The sequence below is a fragment of the Chrysochloris asiatica genome, unplaced genomic scaffold, assembly GCF_000296735.1.
Source record: "Chrysochloris asiatica unplaced genomic scaffold, ChrAsi1.0 scaffold00028, whole genome shotgun sequence".
Classification (NCBI taxonomy): domain Eukaryota; kingdom Metazoa; phylum Chordata; class Mammalia; order Afrosoricida; family Chrysochloridae; genus Chrysochloris; species Chrysochloris asiatica.
In genome coordinates this window covers 16,366,175-16,387,871 of record NW_006408546.1, presented here as the reverse complement: position 1 = coordinate 16,387,871, position 21,697 = coordinate 16,366,175, and the positions used below count along the sequence as shown (strand labels likewise).

At 35.5% G+C, this 21,697-nt stretch overlaps 1 protein-coding gene across 1 annotated transcript in view; it reads left to right on the top strand.

The window, feature by feature from the left end:
• PIK3CB (phosphatidylinositol-4,5-bisphosphate 3-kinase, catalytic subunit beta) overlaps positions 1-21,697 on the top strand; it is a 120,987-nt gene that overhangs the window by 41,591 nt on the left and 57,699 nt on the right. Inside the window, exons 7-10 of the mRNA XM_006846651.1 lie at positions 2,329-2,580; positions 3,762-3,858; positions 7,348-7,478; positions 9,843-9,893. Coding sequence (XP_006846714.1) covers positions 2,329-2,580; positions 3,762-3,858; positions 7,348-7,478; positions 9,843-9,893 — 531 coding nt within the window. The remainder of the gene's footprint in view (positions 1-2,328; positions 2,581-3,761; positions 3,859-7,347; positions 7,479-9,842; positions 9,894-21,697) is intronic.

Genomic DNA, 21,697 nt, shown 5'->3' with positions numbered 1-21,697 from the left:
GAGCCTTCCAACCTTCTAAGTATTCCTTTATATGTGGTTCAGAGTTCTGGGACCATCCTCTGAGCCTGCTTGGTCGGGTATTCTGTGTTGTTGTTGGCGGAGCTCCCTGCTATACATCCACCCGATCCGCCATCTTGTTTGTTCTTGTCATCATTTAACTCTTTTGTTGTCTGTTTTCATTCTTTTTACTTTTTCTCCTTCCTGACCTTGCAAAAGAGGTTGCAGAATTTGAGTGAGTTAAATGCATGTGGCTCCTTCCTCCGTACTCTTAGAGGTCTTTCTCTCACTTGATATTCTTCAGGTCTTAGAAAGCAATTATTGATGTTTTCCTCTTTAGGAATTTGAAAAACTGCACCCACCTCTGCTTGATTCTCCAACTTTTGCGTTTAGCCCTAGGTTTTTTTTTGGTTGCACATAGTCATCCTCAACAACTACTCTTTGTGTGGGGGGGGGCGGAGGGAGGGAGTCATTATTATATATAGATCTATCACACTTTTGCCAATTCACCTTTTTACAGATGTACAACTTAATGACGACAATTACTGTAATTGTCTTCAATTCTTACCCTAACATGATATTTCCATTATTGCTCACCCCTTTTCCTCTGTCCCTCTTGTTCCTAATAAGCACTAATAAAATTTGTTCTCTATGCATTTATCTGTTTTTCTTATATAAGTTGGATCATGTAATATTTGGTTATTTTGTGGTTGACTTATTCCGCTCAACGTAATGTCTTCCAAATCTTTCCATATTGTAGCATTTATCAAGACTTCATATCTCCTGCTGGTAGAGTAGTATTTCATTGAATGAATGTACCACATTTTGTTTATCCATGCATCTGTTGATGGACATTTACGTTGCTTTTAAATTTTGGCAATTATGAATAGTGAGTGCTACAATGAACATTAGTGTACAATTCTCTGCTTGAGTCTGTGCCTTCAAGTCTTTTGGGTCTATACCTAGGAGTGTAATTACTGGGTCCTATAGTTCTACTATTAGGAGCAACCACACTAGTTCCTCAAAATCCTATAAACAGAATTGCCCCATAACCCAGCAACACAACACCTTTTTTAGGTTCAGTTAGTCTCATTTTTTTTTTTTTTAAATAAGAAATCGATATAATGAGATGATGTTGTCCAAGTTAATTGCATTTGAAAGTGATAGTTGTTTTATGGTTCTTATTGACAATTAACATTTCATTTTCAAAATAATTAGGAAAATATGATGTGAAGTGTGTGTCAGTACCCCCTTATTCCATAGTGGTCTATGTTGTCTCTTAAAAATATTAGTACTGTCAATTTCTCATAGTTTAAATACTGAGTACAGCATATAAGATAACGTAATAAGTATTACATCATAAATTATATAAATATATTGCATGCATTATATTAATTATAAATTAATGCATATTTATTAATTTGTTATTAATTAGCAACTTAATAAATTATTAACCAAGTTGATCTGTAAACTTTTACCGAAATCACAATAAAGTGTAAATAAATGAATATGCAAGCAAAAGCGTATTTCCCCCAAATAAAAAATAAACGGGGAAGAGAGCTTGAATGGTCCATTTCTGGTTTTGCTCATTATGTTATTAAATTGAGTTTTGGATTGACTTTGAGTATTTGGTGTTATGTTCAAATAGTAAATTTAGAGCATTTATATTTTTAAATGCCTATTGCATTATAATGGAGTATTCATCAACTAATTACAAGTAGAAAGGAACTTTGGAGTCTACTCATCCATCCCTGCTTAGTCCACTACACAGAACAACAACACAAGGCCCCAAGTAAATGAAGTCAGTGGGAATAGTAGTAGCAGTTATAATCTTGGTTTCTTTAGACCCTATTTATATCTTTGAAACAAATTTTAAAAAAAACCAACCCACTGCCATCCAATCAATTCCAACCCCTAGTGACTGTATGGGCAGAGTAGAACTTCTCCACAGGGTTTCAGATACTAAGGGACTAAATTTTGTAAGAGCAGATATCATCATCTTTCTCCTATAGATTCGCTGGTAGGTTCAACTACTGACCTTGCAGTTGTTAGCAAACCAGTGCTTAGCCCATTGTTCCACTAAGTACTCCTTTTATACCTTTGATCCCCTGGCAGTTTGGACCAGTATGAAATTTTCTAGCTCTGTTTAGTAATTGTAAAACAGGTTAAACTAATTGCAGTTTAAGTGAATAGTTTACTTATTACATCAATCAACATTAGTGTACAAGTGTCTGATTGAGTCTGTGTAAAAAATAGGTTTCCCAAAAGTTGGTGTGTTTTTCCTCTCATTGTGTGTCAGTGGTTTATAATTCTGTATTTCTGTTTGTACAGGTTCACGTCAGGGCTGGTCTCTTTCATGGTACTGAGCTCCTATGTAAAACCATCGTAAGCTCAGAAATATCAGGGAAAAATGATCACGTTTGGAATGAATCACTGGAATTTGATATTAATACTTGTGACCTGCCAAGAATGGCTCGATTATGTTTTGCTGTTTATGCAGTTTTGGATAAAGTAAAAACGAAGAAATCAACTAAAACTATTAATCCCTCTAAATATCAAACCATCAGAAAAGCTGGAAAAGTGGTAATGATATATTAACTTATGAAATTTAAAAAAAATACAATGAAATAATTTTTAGACCCTTTGAAATAATTGAATAATATAAGTTAAGTTGTATCATGTAAATTTGGTGACTTAGAACTGTCGTCAACACAACAATCAATCTCTGTTTTTAATGTTCTTCTTTTTCGGTTCTGGCAATTGTTATTATATATATATGCTATAAGTTTTATATTACAAGTGTGAAACTCTCATTTAGAAGATAAAGAAGACACTTAAAAACTACAGTTCCACAGTCCCTTTAACAGATTCTAGGGTCCAGGTGTATCTGACAATTTAGAAAATTGTATATTTTAGAAAGCTCATAGATTGTATACCTCATTTAACAGGTAGGGAGTATAAACTTATAATCAAACATTAGTACTTACATTTTGGGGGGATGAAGATAGCAATTTTGTGCATTTAAAATATGTAGCATACATTTGTATATACAAGGGGGCTTCAAGACTTCAAGGAAAATTTTCATTATCTTTTCATTTTATATTTCCATGTTTTTTTTTAAAACTCCCTTGTATTTTTCTATGCAAACCTGTATCTAATTTTATTCTTAACATGAGAATATAAGTAGTATTTCCTCTGGATATCATATATTCTTCTGAAAACATTTTTTTTTAATGGCTGAAAATGTAATAGATGGGTTAGTTACTTAGCGTTTTTCCTTTTGCTGGTATAGAGTTTTACTCAAATAATTTGAATATAAGGTTTTTTTCATACACTGTGGCCAAATTGATACATCTGTTTAAATGTATATACGAGATTCCTGTTATTCATTGTTTGGTTTTTAGAGATACAAAATAAATTTTACACTACAGAGAGACTCTGCTTCCTCCTGCATAAAGATTTATATAGGCTGAAAACTTGTGTAGTATATGGCTTGATCTTACATCACGTATTTTCTTGACTAAAAAATTCTTATCATTTCCAATGGCTGTAAAATAAGTAGTCTATTTTATATATATACTATTTTATTGTGAGGCGTTAAATAGGTTTTGCCACTGATCATTTCTTCATGTCTATCTTATTCTCATTTTGGATGATTTTATTTGATTTCTAGAACTAATATTTTTGAAACAAAGGGCATGAGCGTGTTTACACCTTTAATTTCCTTCTTAACATTTTTATGCATTGATATCATTTTTCAACAGCATTATCCTGTTGCCTGGGTAAATACAATGGTTTTTGACTTTAAAGGACAGTTGCGGTCTGGTGACATAATATTGCACAGCTGGTCTTCATTTCCTGGTAAGATTTATGTCCTTATCTTTAGCATGAAAGAGTAACATTTTTGCACACTGAGTATGAAATGTTTTTTGTGACTTATCATTTTTTCAATTCAGTAAAGAAACCTTCATTTCATATCTTTATTGTTTGTCCTAAAATTGTTGTTGTTGTTGTTGTTGTCATGTGCCGTGGAGCCGGTTCCAACTCATAGCGACCCTGTACAGGGTTTTCAAGGCTGTAAATCTTTACGGGAGCAGAACGCCTCATCTTTCTCCCACGGAGAAGCTGGTAATTTCGAACTGCTGACCTTGCGTTTCACAGCCCGATTCATAACCACTATGCTACCAGAGCTCCTTTTATCCTAAAATATGTTTCCACAAATTGTTTCTTAAATATACTCGAGAGTTCTTCTATGAGGTAAATGGATTTATCCTCACTTTAAAGATGATGAAAACATCTAAGGCAATGAATTGCTGGTCCTGGAAACTCAGGACCATAGTCTCAGGTGACAACCAGGGTCAATTGACACAGCATAGTTCAAAAAGACAATGTTCTGCATCCTACTTTGGTGAATAGCATCTGAGATCTTAGAAGCACACAAGCGGCAGTCTAAGGTACAACTGTTGGTTTCTCCATGTACACAAGAAAGAAGAGCGATGAGAATTGCAGATGCTTGGAATCAGTTAGTTCAATGGAACATGTGAATATCAATCTCCACGACTCTGAGACCTAGATAGATGGTGCCCAGGTAATTCTGAAAGGAATTGCATTAGAAGGTCCTAGATACAGTGGTAAACAATGTGGAGCAAAAGTCAAAATTATAAAAATACCTCAGGCTTACTGGTCAGAAAGAAACTGGAAGAGCCCAAGACTTTTTTCCTCAACTACCTTCCGATCTGAAAAGGAGCTCTCACTCTTCATGACTCAGTTTTCAGCCAAGCAGTAGATAGATATATAGAAAGGACAACTACACTAGTAAGATATGCTCACAATGGAATGGTCAGTCATTGAAAATCAAAAGGACAACATTTGCCTAAGGACCAAGTTGAGAAGGGATGGTAAGGTGGGTGCAATGTAAATAGGAACCACAGGAAGGAAGTGGGATAACTTGTTGCATGGAGGGGATTGCAATCATTGAGTTGAAACAATGTATATGTAAAATTGATGCTCTTGTCTGTAAAGCTATTCTCAATTCACAATACAAAGTTTAAAAATAAATAAAGACGAAAGTGAGAATCAGAGAGAATAAATAAATTAGTCAATATTCGGTTCAAACCTAGGATTTGATTGAAGGACTGCCTGACTTGTTATTCTACACTTCTTTCTGAGATGTTGGAATTTTTAGTTTAAACTCTGTCTTATATGTCAGTGATGGTTGTGTGCCATCAAGTTGATTCCAATGCCTAGTGACCTAGCATAGGGTTTCCAAGGTTGTAAATCTTTACAGAAGCAGAAAGCCTCATCTTTTTGCCACGGAGCAACTGGTAGATTCAAACTGCTAACCTTGTGGTTAGTAGCCCATTTCATAATCCAGTATGATACCAGGATTCCTTGTTTTATGAGTAACTGTGATTTTCTTTTTTGTGTATGTCTTCAAAGTTTAATATGTTTAATAAAGTTGTAACCTTATTTGAATTTTTAAATTACTTTAGTAGTGATAAATTTTGGAAATGTCCATGTATTAGCAGTATCACATGCAGAATTATTTTTGGAAGATCAGTTATCTCTTGACAGACTTGTAAACTCACGTTTCACTATTTTGTATGAGTGTATGTCATCTCTTTCATATGTTTCTAGTAATTTGTTGTTAATCCTTTATATCTATCCTAACTATAGAAAAACTGTATACATATGATATATTTCTTATATGGAACTCTCGTTTCACCGTGGAGTAAAAATTGTTTAGGTCAGTACTGTAGTTTTATCGAAAAAAATCTTAATATAGACTTGTATTTAATGTTCTCTAGAATCAATTAACTTGACTAATAATTTTAATTAAATTGACAGTATTTAGTTGCTTTTACTTGGCATCCCATTAACCTGACTTCATGTCTAAGAAAGTATAAGATGAAAAGTAACTAGTGAATACAATTAGCTTTTTCCAAAGAGATGGATTGGCCAAGTGGCAGCATCAGTGGGCGCAAGCGTGGCAAAAATTGTGAGGTTGGCCCAAAATTGGGCAGTGTTTCATTTGGTTATGCATAGGGTCGCTATGCATGGGTAGTGGCTCAATGACACCTAACAACAACAACATATTAATTTTAGAATTGTCAGATTTATCCAAGTAAGGGCAAGCAAGAAACAACTGAACTATAATCCATTAAATAGTTTCTGTGAGTCTTTCCAAAAATTTTTATGTATGTACTAGGAAATGCCAATGTAGATGATTATTTTTCTATTTTTATTAAATAACATATGGAATAGTAGATGATGTGCAGTGTTCTGTACTTTGCTTTTCTCACCTTCTTTGTCTGCATATAGAACTTTTTTTGGTTGTTTTTTTTTTTTTTATTAAAGCAGTATATTGTCTTTTGATAATTTAAACAGTGCTGTAATGAGTATCCTTCTTTATATGCAGGTATATTTCTAAATGTCAGTTTATTGAATTAAAAAAAAAAACTTTTTTTTTGGTAACACATACTACTCTTCAGTGAGTTTGCATCAAGTCTTTGCTTGGAGTGTGTTAAGCTTTTTTGTTTGTTTGTGTATTTTGAGGCTGCTTATAAGAAGGCCATAAGGCTAACATTTGATTTTAGATGGGTTTGCAGTCAATGCAGTAAATAAGTATAATGCTACTGGAGAGCACAGTCTGGCATTTTAATATGCTGAGAAATCAGTTCTTGAGTTATATAAATTGTGAGACTTACCACCACCCAGGTGATGATTGAATATATGAAATGACAAAATATTAAATGAGATGAGCAAAGGATTAAGAAGCTAAAATTGTAAATACTTTGTAGATATTTTCTAGGTTTCGGAGATAATTCTGTGTGTGTATATATTCTGGACTTAATATTTTTTTCACAGAAGGCGTGGCGCGAGCTGCTGTGTTCTAATAAATAAAAAGAGAAACTAGTTTGGGAGGGTGAGCTTAGGTTGGACTCTTAACTTTGTTTTCTCATTTTGAATTTAATCTCCTACAGTTTCCATATCAGTGAACTAAGAAAGTTATTTTAGAGGCGCTCCAAGGTTTTCTGACAATGCTGAAATTCTAAGGTCCCATGCACATTTCTGTGAATGAACTATGTTTAGGGTGATAGAGGATGAGGAAGGAGTGCTCTAAAGATGAGTCCAGTTGGTGAAATTAAAGGAATACCACTTGAATGGAGTATTAACAGAAACAACCTGAGAAGGTGTAACCATGTCAGCAGTTAACAGAATAATAAAGGAGAGTTAACAATTAGATATGGTGAAAAGAATATCATTGGTGGTCAAAATTATCCGTTTAAAAGTAATTTGTTTTAGTTTAGTTTCAAAACATTAAGAATCAAACTAATTTATATGTTTCAGATGAACTTGAAGAAATGTTGAATCCAATGGGAACTGTTCAAACAAATCCATATACTGAAAATGCAACAGCTTTGCATATTAAATTCCCAGAGAATAAAAAACAACCTTATTATTATCCTCCCTTCGATAAGGTAAGCTAGTTTTTAAAAGACCATTATCTGTGAAATAATTATACTTACTCTCAACTGTGTATGTTTATAGTTAAGCTCTGTATGTCTGCTTCTCTGTCAAAACTTCATGTACATTGACAACTTGGTTTACTGAAATACCACTGATTAGGGAGCCCTTGAACTTCCTTTACTTTTGGCTTTATCACTGACCAAGGCATTTCTGGAGTTCAGTTTTCTCATTTATCTAAATTGTTCTCTGAAGTTCTGTTCAATGTTAAAAGGCTACAGATATATTCACATGTAAATGGTTTAATGAAACACACCATCATGGTGCTTCAGAAATTTTAGAACAGAATCATTGTGCTAAAATTTGGATTCAAAGACTAAATCATTTAAGTTGTATGTTAGTAGTAAGACCTTGCCATGTTACCATGATTTTTGTAGAATCTCTAAAAAGGACTTTCATGTCTAAACATTTTCTTGTTGTACAAGCTGCATATCTAAATAATAGATTATCTGATGGGGGCTGAAAATTGGAGCTGTAATAAATTACATGCTCAGAGACCTAAATTCTTGCATGCTTACTCTTCAAGTTAGGGTATCCTTGTTTCAGGTATGATTGGTGCTGATTTTTTTTTTTTTTTTTGAGGAAATTTTTAAAGAAATTCTCAGAAAGTAGACAGTGAGTTTATTTAATTGTACTTCCTTAATCCATTTGAGAACAAACTACTCTTAAAATCTGATATAATAAATAATCTGTATATTTATTTATCCACTTGAAAGATTTTGGGTATTTTAATGTTCAACACTACCATACCTTTGTAGAACAGATATTTTTAAGCATTTTGCAAATAAAATTTGACCCAGTGTTTCTTTTTTTTTTTAAATTTCAATCTTTCCAGAATTATATTTTCATTTCAAGTTCTTCTGTAATGTTTTTCTGACTAATAATATTCAAGTAAATTCAGAGGTTGTTAAAATAGAAAACCAAATATACCAAGAACCATATATTTTCATTGTGGTAGTAGTGGTGTGCCATGGAGTTGGTTCCAACTCACAGAGACCCTGTGTAGGGTTTCCAAGGCTGTGAATCTTTACGGAGAGAAAACCTCATTTTTTTCCTGTGAAACAGCTAGTAGTTTCGAACTGTTAACCGTATGATCAGCAGCCTGACTCATAGTCCCTTATGTCTTCAATGTAGTCAATAGAAAAAGGTTCATTTTGACTTATCTATGACATTTATGCCATGGCTTTAGTTATCCCCTTGTTGTTAAGTGTCTTCAAGTCGATTTGAGTTCATAGCCATCCTGTTTCCAAGGAGCAGCTAGTAAGCTTGAACCACCAACCTTGCAGTTCATACTGACCTTGCAGTCCAGTGTATTAACCTGCTATACCATACCAAGGCTCCAGTTATTTTCTAGATAGGAATTTATCTATCTACAGTTGATATTTATGATACATTTAATTGTCTAGTCTTTGATTCTTACGGTATATATTCACTTATCAGTTATAGTTTCTTTTGGATCGAGTATGATGCTTTTAAAAGGAGTTTTAAAATGTACATAATTTATTAACTCCTATGCAAATGTAAATATTTAATTTTATATAATTCAAGAAAAATTGAGTATCTTTTTAATACTCTGTTTGGCTTAGTAACAATTAGGAGACAAAGACTTTTCACATTACTTTCAAAATCTCCACATCATTTCTTACTTGCTTGAGAAACTAATATAACTCAATATTTCCTTTCATTTCTATTCATATGTCTTTTATATTTGGTTGTTTTCCATACTTGTTTTAACAAGAACTTGATATTATAACAAGATGGGGTTAATTTCTGCATAGATTTTCCACATAGGTTTGTTGCATTTTTAGCTAGAATTCTCCCAAGTTCTGTGTAACCAGTCATCGTGCTATATGTGTTGTCAAACAGGACGCTTAGCAAGAGAATGGAAGTTCATAAATCAATACCTATGTATCCGTAATCTTTAAACTAGAAGATAATTGTTGTATATTATTAAGATCACTTCCTCTTAATGAAGGTATAAGGAGTAGAAAGATCATAATAGGCTGCCTAGCTGTCCTTGATAGAGCTCTGTATTTTTGACTTTTCAAATGAATTGTTTTTGGTTATAGTTTAGTTTTGGTTATAGTATAGTTTATATAATAATTGAATATTATCACAAAAAGAACATGGATCTTTTGATTCTTTATATAGATTCACATCTTTTCAACGATTAGGGCCCCTTTCTTAATGATTTTAAAAGACTTTTTCAGGGTTTTTGTTAGTATTATGTTTGCTTTTTGTATTTGTTAATTGAAGAAAAACATTATGAAAAATACTGTACATTTATTAATAACCCGTTTAAACTTTTTTTAAAACAGATTATTGAAAAGGCAGCTGAGATTGCAAGCGGTGATAGTGCTAATGTATCAGTAAGTATCAAGGGTTTAAAATGTGGTTTGTTTTTTGTTTTGTTTTTCTTGTTAAAGTGTTATGAGCTAGGTTAGGTAACTATATCTTGTTTAAGGGAGTGCATTTATAGAAGCCTGTCGCTCAGATGTAAAAGCAGTTTGTTAGTGTACGTGAGTATGGGCATAATCATGTGTTTTCAATGGTAGCTCAGTTTATAAGTGGTCTGTGTTCAACATTTTAATAAAAACACAAGTTCAACAGTTACTCTGTAAGGGATGCTGTCGCACCTCAAAGATGAGCAATATATTTACTTTGTAAACGGTACCCAGTTTATTGAAGAGGCTGTGATTTTCTCTCTCATGTTACAGAGTAGTTAGTTGTAAGTCATGCCAGGTTCTACAGTATATATAGCCAGGTTTCTTCCACATTGGTCATCTAGGATGCTTTAAATGGTTTAATAGTTGCTGTCCAAACTTCTTCTGTCACTACGGTTCAGGCAGCAGGCACAGAAAAAGTCTAAAGGATACTGTACCTTGTTCTGTTTTCCGATATCATTAGCATGCTTTACTTATGCTTACACCCCACTGGCCAGAACTTAACTGCAAGTGAGGTTGGGCAGTGCAGGCATTAGCTTGTCAGTCATGACTCCAATTAAGAGATTATAGTGCTAAAGGAAGAAGGAGAAGATGGATATTGAGGGATAAACAGCAATGACTGCCACACTTACTGGGTTTTATTATTTCTGCCAAGACTACAAAATGTATTACTTTGTTAACTTGGCTTACAATTCATATATTTCTTCCATTTTTTGACTTTCTAGTCTTAAAACTTTGATAAGTTCAAATCTGATACTTGCTGTTGTTGTTTATCCCCTGTGGCTTTGGTTCCGACTCATAGCGACCCTGTACAGGATTTCCGAGGCTGTAAATCTTTATGGGACTTGAAGGCCTCTTCTTTCTCCCACAGAACAGCTGGTATTTTGAACTGCTGACCATGAGATTAGCAGCCCGATTTGTAACCACTACGCTACCAGAGCGCCTCTAGCATCCCTTTTTTTGTTGTGCTTTGCTTCATTGTGCTTTGCAAATATGCTTCCCCACACACACAAAATTGAAGTTTTGTTTCTGTAAACCTAAATCTGCTCTAAATATGAAGTCTTTGCTTTAAAAAAACACCGCCATTAGTCATTGTTGTTGTTAAGTGCCGTTAAAAAAATCTGTTTTGACTCAAAACCTGTATAGGGTTTCTGAGGAGCAGCTGGTGGCTTTGAACTACTTACTGTGCAGTTAGCAGTCCACTACCTATCCTACAGCATCGCCCCAGGACTTCTTATTCATTAAATACTTACTAATTAAAACCAGGAGTCCTGGTGTGGTGCTGCAGGTTAGTGCTCTGGACTGCAAGGTCAGCAGTTCAAGCTCAGCAGTCGTTCCATGGAAACTCTCTACAGGGTCACTATTAGCCACAACCTTTAGCTGGAACTTTCTCAACGGCACTTAACCAACATCAACAATTAAAACTACAATGTGATACAACTTCACATCCATTAGTGTGGCTATTAAAAATAGCAAATGTTGGGAAGAAGTCAACAAAATTCTTGTTCATTGCTGATGGAAATGTACATGCATACCTTTTTGTGTTGTACCCCGCTGTGTTGTGCTTCACAGATAATTACAGTTTTTACAAAGTGCCATTTGCAGCAAGCATGCGTTGAACAACTTATCAACATCATTTTTCCAACAGCATGTGCTCTTTTCGTGTCTTTGTGTCACATTCTGGTAATTCTCAACTGAGCTTCACCCTTTTTCATAATGCTATTGTACACTTAATGGACTATTGCACAGTGTAAACATAACTCTTATAGCAACTGGGAATCTAAAAGATTTGTGCAACTACTTTATTGTGATATTTTATTGAGGGGTCTAGACCCAAACATGCAAACATATCCAAGATATATATCCATTCTATTCTCTTGTCATCAGGTTACAACTTTTAAGCATCTTAAGCAAAACCATTTCACCCATAAATGATAATGATATTGGGGCTCCAAGGCAAAATGTATGTAGTATATTTTTCTCATTTGGTTCTAATCACAAAATCAAAGCGTTCTTTCATGCTAACTAGTTGGAGAAATGTCTGGCTTAAGTTGTCTTCTGATTTTTTGTTGTTGTTATTAAGTGCTGTTGAGTCGGCTCCAACTCATAGCGAGCCTGTATAGGGTTTCCAAGGAGGTGCTGGTGGCTTTGAACCACCAACTTTGTGGTTCACAGTCTAGTGCTTATCTTACTGACCACACCAGAAGAGTTCTCAAAATTTTTTCTATTAACTCCTCTGCGTTGAGTTATTGACTATAAATATTTAAAGGGCAACACTCTTTAAGAAAACAAAGCAACTTCATTATAGATTGTTGTTGTTTTTGTTGTTAAGTGCCATCAAGTTGGTTCTGACCCATAGCGACCCTGTATAGGGTTTCTGAGGAGGGGCTGGTGAGCTTGACCCACCGACCTTGAGGTTCAAACGACTTTGCAATCCAGTAGTATATTAACCCACAGTGTCATAGCAGGACTCCATTAGTATAGATTAAATTTAGGCAATTACTAAAACAAGCAATTAAAATTTAAGCTTAGGATATAATACTTGTATAGATTTTGATCCCTCTATCTGGTTATCCAAAGGAGCTGTGGTAGCATAGTGGTTACGAATCGGACTGCGAACCTCAGGGTCAGCAGTTCGAAACTACCAGCTGTTCTGGAGGAGAAAGATGAGGCTTTCTGCTCCCGTAAAGATTTACAGCCTCGGAAACCCTGTACAGGGTCGCTGTGAGTTGGAACCCACTCCACGGCACATAACAACAACAACATCTGGTTATCCATTATCCATATTACTACTATTTCTTCTTTTCTTTAAATTTTCTTATTTCGTTGTTCTTAATAGTGTTTCTTGAATCTCTCTGAGGCATAAATTGACTCATGCTATTTTTAAGTATGATTTTATATACCAGATTTAAATTAGAGGGTTTCTAGGTCACTGTAGCTGCAAAAAGTGTTCTTGCTCAGGTCTGACATAGTAGTTTTGTTGTTTGTTTATTTTTCTGTTAAATTAAGCACATAGTATAATTAATCAATTATGAAATCAGAATGAAAACGTCTTTTCTGTTATCTCCACATATTTTCCTTCCTCAGAGTTAGCTGTAAACCATTTAGTTCGTAGCTATAAAAATATGCATTTGCATTCCTTTATGTGTAATTATCTACATCTTTAAAAAATAGGAGATAGTTTTGTATAAATTAAATAAATAAAACCCATTGCTATTGAGTCCGTTTCCATCCTCTGGGGACCCCATGTGTGTCAGAGTAGACCTGTGCTCCATAGTGTTTTCAGTGGCTGATTTTTTGAAAGTACATTGGCAGAACTTTTCTCTGAAGCATCTCTGGCTGGATTCAAACCTGTAATCTTTTGTTTTTCAGCCAAGAACACATTGCTGTTTTTACTACCTAGGTACTCTTATATAACCCTAACCACTATTTCCAGATCTTTTGCATCATCTCAGAAAGAATCTCTATACCCATTAACTGTATACCCAGTAACAATAACTCTTCTCTTCCCCCTCACCCCTCACATCCAAACCCCCAGCCCTTGATAACCTCTATTCTACTTTCTATCTCTGTGATTTTCCTATTATTAATTTGCCAATTATTGTCCTTTTGTTAACATAATGCCTTCAGGTTTCATCCATATTGTAGCAAGTATAAAATCTTCATTGCTTTTCATGGCTAAGCAATGTTCCATTATATGGAGGAGAGGGGTTTCAAAAAGCTCGTGGAAAAGTTCCATTATATTTTGTGTGTGGGGGCGTGTGCTCTCCTCTTAACTTACTGAGTGGGTGAGTGAGTTAGTGAGTGAAGACTTACAGAACAGATCATCTGTTTTGCACTATGTTCCATCTTACTGAGTGCACTTTCCCTAATGTTACATCACGTATCCTCACTTTGTTTTTCATTTCCATTTCTCCTCTTTTCCCAATACTTCTAAATTTTGCCTTTAGGTAAATACTGCCCTTTTGATCTTGAATGGTTTTCATTGTCTTTCAAATCCATTTTCCCACAAACTTTTTGAAGCCCTTTCTTTATATATATATATAAAAGGATTGCTCTGGTAGTGTAGTGGTTACGAATCAGGCTGCAAACTGAAGGTCAGCAGTTCGAAACTACCAACTGCTCCATGGGAGAAAGATGAGGCTTTCTGCTCCTGTAAAGATTTATAGCCTCAGAAACCCTGTTCAGGGTCGCTATGGGTCAGAACCAACTCCACGGCGCTTAACAACAACAACTATATATATACACACATATACCATATTTTCTTTACCTGTTTATCTGTTGATGGACGCTGGATTGTTTCCACCTTTGGGCTTTTGTGAATAATGGTACTGTGAACTTTGGTGTGCAAGTTTCTCTTTGAATCTCCACTTTCACTTCTTCTGTGTATATCTAGGACTGGAATTCCTGAGTCCTGTAGTAATTCTGTGTTTAAATGTTTAAGAAACCATCACATTATTTCCCACAACAGCTATTGTAGTTTACAGGTATACCTTGGAGATATTACAAGTTTGATTCCAATCCACCACAATCAAGTGAGTCCACATGGTTTCCCAGTTCCTATAAAAGTTAAGTTTAGACTGGTGGGGCACTGTAGGATAAGCACTTGATAGTTAATTATAAGGTCGGCAGTTTAAACCCATCAGCCATTTCTCAGAAGCTTTATACAGCTCATAACAATTGTTGTTATGTGTTGTCGAGCCAGTTTTGACTCACAGAGACCCTGTATAGAGTTCCTGAAATAACTAGTGGGTTTGAATTGCTGTCCTTGCAGTTACCTACCCACCATGCTAGGGCTCAAGTAGCATTATGTAAAAGCTTGAAATATTGTGAGAAAGAGATACACAAAGTGAGCACGTGCTGTTGGAAAACTGGTGCTAATAGACTTGATCAACTCAGGGTTGCCACAGACTTCAGTTTGTAAAAAATGCAACATCTGTGAAGCACAATGAAGTGGAGCATAATACAGGGTACGCTTGTACATTCTCACCAGCAATGGACACTTCTCAGCTAGACTTGCTGTTTTTAGTAATAGTCCTACTAGTAGATTTGAAATTGTATCACACTGTGGTTTAAATTAAGAGTTTCTCTAGTGACTAATTAAGTTGTTTTTTAAAATAGAAATCATCTTTTAGAGAAATTTTAGGTTTACAGGAAAATTGAGCAAAAAGTACAGATCATTCCATATCTGTTTATCTTATTATTAACATCTTGCATTTGTTTGGTACATTTGTTACAGTTCACTAACCAATATTGTTACATTGGTATCAAATAAAGCCCGTAGTTTGCATTAGGGTTCATTCTTTGTATTTTACCATCTAAATTTTGACAAATGGCACAGTCTTATATTCCCCATTAGAGTACTTTACAGATAATTTCATTGTGTTGTAAATCCACATTTTATCTATTTATTCTTTACCCATGCCAGCCTTTGACAGCCACTGATCCTTTCACCTTCTCTGTGACTTAGTTGAGAATAGGTTACATCCCTTTATAAGATGATGATAAATTAGCTTGCAAATTCTGTATATGTGTATTCATCACATTACTTTAGCCTTAACTTACTAAGGGATTTAACCTGTTTTTAGCATTTTAAAAAACAATTGGTCGTCAAAGTTCTTGCCATTTGCAAAATAGGAAAAATGCATTTTTTGTGTGTGTATGATTAGGATCATGCAGTTGGGAATTTTTTATCTTATCCTTTGGATCTCACCCTGGGGTTATTTTGCTCTTCCCTTCTCCCACTTTTGAGTCCATTTAGCAAGGATGGTGCTTCAAACCCAACAACCACTCTGTAGGAGAAAAATGAGGTTGTCTATTCCCATAGACCCTCAAAAACCTGTTTTTGCTGTGAGGCAGAGTCAACTCCATGGCATTGTGTTTGTGAGAGATTCTTGGCTATCACAACCAGCAGGGAGGGTGTGTGCTGGCATTTATTGCATGTTAGTCAAAAGTGCTGCTAAATGTCTTAACAATGCACAGGGCAGTCCTCCACAACAAAATACCAGTAGCACTTAAGGTGAGAAACCATGTTCTAATCTAAAACATGAAAGCTGTAAGTGAAATTTGTCTTCTTTTCTTCCTTTTATTTTGGGGGGAAATGCAGGTAATAGCTCTCCATTTAGTTCAGAGGTTCTAGTAATCTACCTAGAATGTTTTCTTAGTAGAATGTCTTGGAAACTTTGCAGCCTTCAACTATAGGGAAAGGACATATGAGCCATGCTTTTTTTCTTTTTAAAATTGATTTCAAATTTACTTAAACCTTTGAGGAAGAATACAGATATTCCCCAAAACTCTCTACTCAGCTTTCCCACCTGTTAACATTTACCATTTTTGTTTTATCATTTTGTATGTTTGTATTCAGTTTTGTAATATTTTGATATTTGTGAATTTATAGAGGTTTGTTTTGTGGTCTAACGCATGGTCTATTCTGGAGAATGTTCCATGTGCACTAGAAAAGAATGTGTATTGTGCTGTTGTTGGGTTGAATGCTCTGTACACATCAATGAGGTCCAGTTGGCTGATTGTGTTGCTTAGTTCTTCTGTGGCTTTGTCAAGTTTCTTTCTGGTTGTTCTATCCATTTTTGAAAGCAGTGTGTTAAAATCACCTACGATTATTGTAGATTCGTCAATTTCTTCAAATCTATTAGAGTTTGCTTTATATATTTTGGAGCTCTTTCTTTGGGAGCATAGATATTTATTATGGTTATGTCATCTTCTTCATTTGTCCCTTTAATCATGAGATAATGTCCATCTTTATCTATTATGCTGGTTTTTGCCTTAAAGTTTATTTTATCAGCGATTAGTATGGCCATTCCTGTTTATTGTTTTGTTTTTTTCCTTAAATTTTTTTTGTGAATTATGTGATAGTTTAAATGGGAGAACATTAGTTCTACATTCATTCTATCATATATCGTCTCATCGCCATGGTTACAATCCCCTCCATGCAATCCTTCCCCCGTACCCCCCAGGTCTTCAGCACATAGTTGCTTTCCTTCTCTGGATCTAAAGTCTCCAGCTGCTCCATCACTCCACGTCATCATCTCTGGCTCCATTTCAGGCATTACTGCTTCTCTGGGTAGGATCCCACTCTCTGCTCTTCTCCCTTGATGGTCCTAGGGACCTCCACTCCTAGACTGAAAAGTTAATCACTCCCCTCCTTGCTATAAAATGTCTACCTTTACATTTCCGATCCTCACAGTCAGTCCTGATAACAGTTAATCACTATTGTATCACAAGAGACCCATCTGCATTTCATTGCATCAGCCCCGCCTAGTCAGATTGAATACTACTCACTGGAGATTCTACCTTCCTCCAGGCTCCTGTTTGTTTTTCATTGCAATTAGCTTGTTTTATTTTTTTCCATCCTTTGACTTTTAATCTATGTTTGTCTCTGTGTGTAAAATGTGTCTCTTGCAGACAGCATATTGAAGGATCTTGTTTTCTTATCCATTCTGCCACACTCTGTTGTCTCTTAACTGGTACATTTAATCCATTTACATTCAGTATAATTTTCGATAGGTATGGATAATTGCTGCCATTGTGTTTGTTTTTTTGTGGTGTTGCTGCTTTCTTTGTTCTGTGTGTCTTCCTTTGCTGAGTTCATGCTTTTTGTGTTCTTTCTTGTGAGTTTCCTCATTAATACTTCCATGTTCTTCTTGTATTTTTATTTTCTTGGTATGTTGTGTAGTGTTAATTTTCTTTGAGGTTACCCTATATTCCCTTAACTTTTCCTTCTATTTAGTGCAGTCTGTTTTATCCTGTAAGGAGCTCTGGTAGCGTAGTGGTTACGAATCGGGCTGCTAATCTCACGGTCAGCAATTCGAAATTACCAGCTGTTCTGCAGGAGAAAGATGAGGCTTTCTGCTCCCGTAAAGATTTACAGCCTCAGAAACCCTGTACAGGGTCGCTATGAGTTGGAACCGACTCCACGGCACATAACAATAGGAACAAATTTTATCCTGTAATCTACCTGACCTTCTCACCATCTGGATCTCTGTTACTATGTGTATACCTTCTTTCACATTTTAATTGTTTGGGTCATAGACTGACCTCCCAGATTCTCTGAATTTGTTCTTATAGTTTTCTTCTGTTCTGGACTCTTCCATCTTATCAATTTAGTTCTGGGAGGTGCTGCCACATATGTCAATCTCTAGTTGTTGTCTGTTCTTGTTGGTTCTCAGTCCACAGAACTCCCTGTAGGATGTTTTGTAGTGCAGGGTTGGCTTTAGCAAAATCTCTTAGCTTCTGTTTATTCTGGAATGTTTTGATTACACCATTATATTTGATTGATAGCTTTGTTGGATAAAGGATTCTTGGTTGACAGTTTTTTACTTTCAGGGGTTTATATATGTCTCATCATTGCCTTCTTGCTTGCATGGTTTCTGCTAAGTGATCAGAGTTTAATCTGACTTGCTTGCCTTTGTATGTAACATTTCTCTTTGCTCTAGCTGCTTTCAGGATTCTGTCCTTATCTTTGATTTTAGAGAGCTTGATTATGATATGTCTTGCTGATTTTCTTTTGGGATCTGTCCTTCCTGGTGTTCGTTGAGCTTCTTGAATGTGTATCTTTTCTCTTTTCAGGATGTTAGAGAAATACTCATACAGCATTTCTTCAGCTATCTCCTCTGTGGACTTGTGTGATTCTTTCTGTTCTGGAATGCTGATAATTCTTAAGTTATTCCCCTTCATGTTTTCGAACATGAATCTTAGACCCTCTTCAGAATTTTTTATCCTCTTTTCTGTTTGCTCTTCTATCTTAGTAGTATTGAGAGATTTGTCTTCCAGCTCACTGCTTCTGCCTTCCATCTCTTCTGCTCTACTCCTTTGCCTTTTCAGTGTATTATCTGTTTCTCATATTCTACTATTGATCATTTGGACCTCTTTCTGTAGGTTTTGAATTTTTCCAATGGTGTATCTATCTTATTTGATTGTTCCTGTAGTGTTTTCCTGACTTCTTCCTTATTTTTCTCAACTCCATTGTAAAGTATTTTGAAATATTTTCTGAATTCCTTCTCAGGCATTTCCAAGGCCTGCCCTACTTCCAGTATGTAGTCTAGGTCTATCTCTAGATCATTAGTCTCAGACAAAAACAACAAAAAGCAACAATAGATTGGATACTGTAGTCTATAATCGCAGAAAAGGGAGAGAAGAAAAAAATCTTTAGTTTAATATGAGTATGACTTTAATGTCCTCTTTCAACTTCTTGCCTTCAAAGCCACCTGAGAAATTTCACAGTACCACTGTTGGTTGTTATGGTGTACCTCAGGATTTAATTTAATTTATTTTTCAGCCTGTTTTGTTTTTAAACTCTCTTTCCCTTTCCACACCCCTTGTTGTGTCCTTTTTGCTATTGAAAAACATTTTAAGGCAGGCTCTTGGGCTGAGAGTATCTGTGTATATGCGTGACAGAAGAAACCACCAGTGGTGTTGGGGTGGGTTGTCCACTTGCTCAGGCTCCCCCTCTATTCACCAGAATAGAGGTGCACAAATAGTGGGTGGGCCAATAAACATAATACCAAGAAGGAAAAAAAAAAATATCAGAACAAAGCAAAACCGACAAAGTGTATTATCTACCTTTGCTCTGAGTTTCCCACAGTGTTATTCTGTGGTGGGTCTGCTCCCCTGCATGGTCTTGCCATTTGGTCTCACCCAATTTGTCGGCTCCAAGCCACTGAGCCCAGCAGATTTTAAAATACGTGATGCCTTACTTCCACAACAAGTTCTACTAGCTATAAGCCTTCAAACTTTTAAAATATTCCTACCTATGTGGCTCAGAGTTTGGGATCTCTGCCCTGAACCCCTGTCACCTGGTATTCTGTGGTATTGCTGATGGCTGACTTCTCTGCACCTCTACCGTTGTTGTTGTTGTCAAGTGCCGTCGAGTCGATTCCGACCCTGTATAGGGTTTCCAAGGAGCAGCTGGTGAGCTTGAACCTCCTACCTCGCAGTTCAAATGGATTTGCAGTCTGGCGCATTAACCCACAGCGCCACAGATCCGCCATCAATTCCCGCCTCCCTGTTTGTATTCATTTTTTATCTGAATAATTTGAGATTATGTTATATATATGATGCCGTTTCATCCCTTAAGTCTTTATTTTGTGTTTCCTAAAATCAAGAACATTCTCTTATATAATGTTATGTAGTACTGAGTGTAACCATAGTACATTCAAAAAAGTCAAGCAAATAATGTTTATGTAGTTTTTACTATAATGACAGATTCCATTCAAATTTAGTCAATTCTCTTGGTTATGTTCTTCATAGGTCTTGGATCCAATCCATGATCACCTGTATTTTATTTTCATATATCCTTAATTCCTTCAGTGTTACTTTAATCTTTGATGATTAATATTCTCCCATTGCCTTAAGAATGATATATATGTGTTGTGTACATGTGTATTTTTGTGATTTATTTAGAAAGTTCCCCCAATTTGGATTAGCCTGATAATTTGTCTTGATTAAATTCCAGCTATGCTTTTTTAGTATGATAACCACAGAATTGATAAAAGTATTCTTATTAAACCTTAACATGAGACAAATAATGTCAATTTGACCCTAAATTATTGATAGTAACTGTTATCACTTGATTACAATAGTGCTGGATTTATTTATAAAGTTACTAAATATAATATGGGATTGTAGTTTGAGACTAAGTGAACATCCTATTCTCTGTCAAACTTTCAATTTATTATTCTACCATTGAAAGTTGCATTATGCCTGAATCGGTATTACTAAACTGAGTTGCCAAATGCTATTTTTCTAATTTTTTCTTTTTGAATGTATTAGCTGGCATATACTCTGTGGTAGAACTTTTTCTTGTTCATTTGTTTATTTAAAAATTTTTTTTTATTTAGAGTAGTCTGGGAGCCCTAGTATGGTGCTATAGGATAAGCACTAGACTACTAGCCGCAAGGTTGACAGTTCAAACCCATCAACCACTCTTGGAAACCCTATATAGGGTCTCTATGACTTGGAACCCATTCGATGGCACACAACATAGTAGTATAGACTCATGATTCCTGTTTTAGTCAGTGACTTATAATTAGTTACTATTATTTATTTTTGGTGTTTAAATTATCCATGACTTGTTCAGTAGGAGTCCATTCATGCTTTTTCCTGGGTCTTTTTGACATGCTCCTGTCATTGTTTGAACATTTCCTTCTTTCTCGTGCAGTAATATGTTTCTTGCTTTCATTAGAAGGATTGTACAACGTACAATACTCTCCTACCCTAGCCTTGGAGTTAGTCATTTTTCCAGGCAGTAGTGATTTATTTGTTTTGTGAAAAGCATTTAGAATCCAAAGTTTTAGGCCCTTCTGCAAAACTGAGCTAGGAAGTACATGTACAAGTATGTTTTCCTATGTATGTTTGGGATTATCTGTATACCATATCAAGTGGGTTCTGACTCATAGCGACCCTATATAGGGTTTCCAAGGAGTGGCTGGTGAATTTAAACCACCAAACTTGTAGTTAGCAGTCCAGTGCTTATCCTACAGTGCCTAACCAGGACTTCATGTATACCACAGATGTATTTGTGTGTCATTGAGTCAGTTTCTGACTTACAGAGACCCTGTATAGGGTTTCCAAAGAGCAACTGGTGTTTGGACTGCCGACCTTGTGGTTACCAGTAAGTGTTTATCCTACAGAACCACACCAGGACTCTGTATATACCATGTAGATGATTTTTTTTTTTTTTTTTTTTCAGAAGACGGCATACGAGATGAATTGCT